The 2,419-nt window shown below is 67.0% G+C and overlaps 1 protein-coding gene across 1 annotated transcript in view; it reads right to left on the minus strand.

Moving 5' to 3' along the window:
- Nucleotides 1-1,178, minus strand: part of LOC108510077 (complement C3-like) — a 34,671-nt gene extending 33,493 nt beyond the window's left edge. Inside the window, exons 1-2 of the mRNA XM_017839728.1 lie at nucleotides 905-1,178; nucleotides 127-300 (exon numbers count right to left, since the gene is read on the minus strand). Of these exons, the coding sequence (XP_017695217.1) occupies nucleotides 127-300; nucleotides 905-1,178 (448 nt within the window). The remainder of the gene's footprint in view (nucleotides 1-126; nucleotides 301-904) is intronic.
- Between the last annotated feature and the right edge of the window lie 1,241 nt (nucleotides 1,179-2,419).

Here is a 2,419-nt window from a genome sequence, read left to right on the forward strand (position 1 = left end):
TGTCCCTGCTGTCCCCACTGCTGTCCCCAATGTCCCTGCTGTCCCCACTGCTGTCCCCAATGCCAGCGCTGTCCCCAATGTCCCTGCTGTCCCCACTGCTGTCCCCAATGTCCCTGCTGTCCCCACTGCTGTCCCCAATGCCAGCACTGTCCCCAGTGTCCCCGCTGTCCCCAGGTGTCCTTACCTGGACGTCAAAGGGTATGCCCGGTTTGAAGTACTTGGGGGTGTGGGTGAAGTGGATGGTGTAGGGCGACGTCACGATGGGGATGCCACTGCGCTGGGCCTCCACCATGTCACTGCCTGGGGCACCGGGGGCACAGCCGCGTCACCCGGGGACAGGGGTCACTGTCCCCTGCCCAGGGACAGCCCCAGTGGCCCTGGGGTGGCCCCAGGTGTCCCCATCCTCCCTGTCCCCAACTCCAGGTGTCCCCATCCTCACCGTCCCCAACCTCATGTCTCCCCATCCTCCCTGTCCCCAACCCCAGGTGTCCCCAGACCCACCTCACCCCATGCCAGGGCTCACTGTCCCCTGCCCAGGCACAGCTCTGGTGGCCCTGGGGTGGCCCTGGGTGGCCCTATCCTCCCTGTCTCCAACCTCATGTCTCCCTATCCTCCCTGTCCCCAATCCCAAGTGTCCCCAGACCCACCTCACCCCGTGCCAGGGTTCACTGTCCCCCTCTCATGGACAGCCCTGGTGGCCTTGGGGTGGCCCCAGGTGTCCCCATCCTCCCTGTCCCCAACCCCAGGTGTCCCCGTCCTCACCGTCCCCAACCTCATGTCTCCACATCCTCCCTGTCCCCAACCCCAGGTGTCCCCGTCCTCACCGTCCCCAACCTCATGTCTCCACATCCTCCCTGTCCCCAACCCCAGGTGTCCCCCCATGGCCCCCCGTGTCCCCGCAGACCTGACTCGGTGAGGACGGTGACGGACACGTAGAGGGAATGTCCCACCAGCTCCTGTGGGTTGGGGAAGCGCTGCCGCAGAGCGTCCATGGCCAGCACGGCCTCGCCGTCCCCGTCGGTCACCTGCGGGGAGGGGACAGTCAGGGGACACCCAGGGGACAGACAGGGGATGAGGGACACCCAGGGGACACCCAGGGGACAGGTAGGGGATGAGGGACACCCAGGGGACAGGGGACAGGCAGGGGATAGGGGACAGCATGGCCTCGCAGTCCCCATCTGTCACCTGCAGGGAGGGGGACTCAGGGGACACCCAGGGGACAGGGGACAGGCAGGGGATAGGGGACAGCATGGCCTCGCAGTCCCCATCTGTCACCTGCAGGGAGGGGGACTCAGGGGACACCCAGGGGACAGGGGACAGGCAGGGGATAGGGGACAGCATNCCCCGGTGTCCCCACAGTGTCCCCCCCAGGTTGTCCCCCGTCCCCCCCGTCCTACCCGACCGCGGTGGCGTCGAGATCTTCACGCTGGTGACCAAACTGAGCCCGGCGTCGGCGAAGACCCCGACGTTGTCCCTCCCGCTGCCCGCGGTGCAGCCGATGTCACTCTGCTCCACCGTGTCCCAAACCTGCCACCACCGACAGGGGACACTCGTGACGGCCACGGCCACCAACAGGGGACAGCGGGGACAGCAGAGACATCAGGGACAGCCACTGCCGCCAACAGGGGACAATGGGGACAGCCACGACCACCAACAGGGGACAGCGAGGATGGCCACTGCCACCAACAGGGGACAGTGGGGATGGCCACTGCCACCCCTGGGGACAACGGGGACAGTGGGGACAGCCACTGCTGCCAATAGGGGACAGCTGGGACAGCCACTGCCAGCCCTGGGGACAGTGGGGACAGTGGGGACAGCCACTGCTGCCAACAGGGGACAGCCAGGATGGCCACTGCCACCAACAGGGGACAGTGGGGATGGCCACTGCCACCCCTGGGGACAACAGGGACAGTGGGGACAGCCACTGCTGCCAATAGGGGACAGCTGGGACAGCCACTGTCAGCCCTGGGGACAGTGGGGACAGTGGGGACAGCCACTGCTGCCAACAGGGGACAACCAGGATGGCCACTGCCACCAACAGGGGACAGTGGGGATGGCCACTGCCACCCCTGGGGACAACGGGGACAGTGGGGACAGTGGGGACAGCCACTGCCACCAACAGGGGACAGCTGGGACGGCCACTGTCAGCCCTGGGGACAGTGGGGACAGGAAGGACAGTCACTGCCACCAACAGGGGACAGCGGGGACGGCCACTGCTGCCAATAGGGGACAGCTGGGATGGCCACTGCCAGCCCTGGGGACAGTGGGGACAGTGGGGACAGCCACTGCTGCCAATAGGGGACAGTGGGGACAGCCACTGCTGCCAACAGGGGACAGCCAGGATGGCCACTGCCACCAGCAGGGGACAGTGGGGACAGCCACTGCCACCAGCAGGGGACAGCGGGGACGGCCACTGCCA

This window comes from Lepidothrix coronata, unplaced genomic scaffold (assembly GCF_001604755.1).
Source record: "Lepidothrix coronata isolate B3197 unplaced genomic scaffold, Lepidothrix_coronata-1.0 Scaffold469, whole genome shotgun sequence".
NCBI lineage: Eukaryota > Metazoa > Chordata > Aves > Passeriformes > Pipridae > Lepidothrix > Lepidothrix coronata.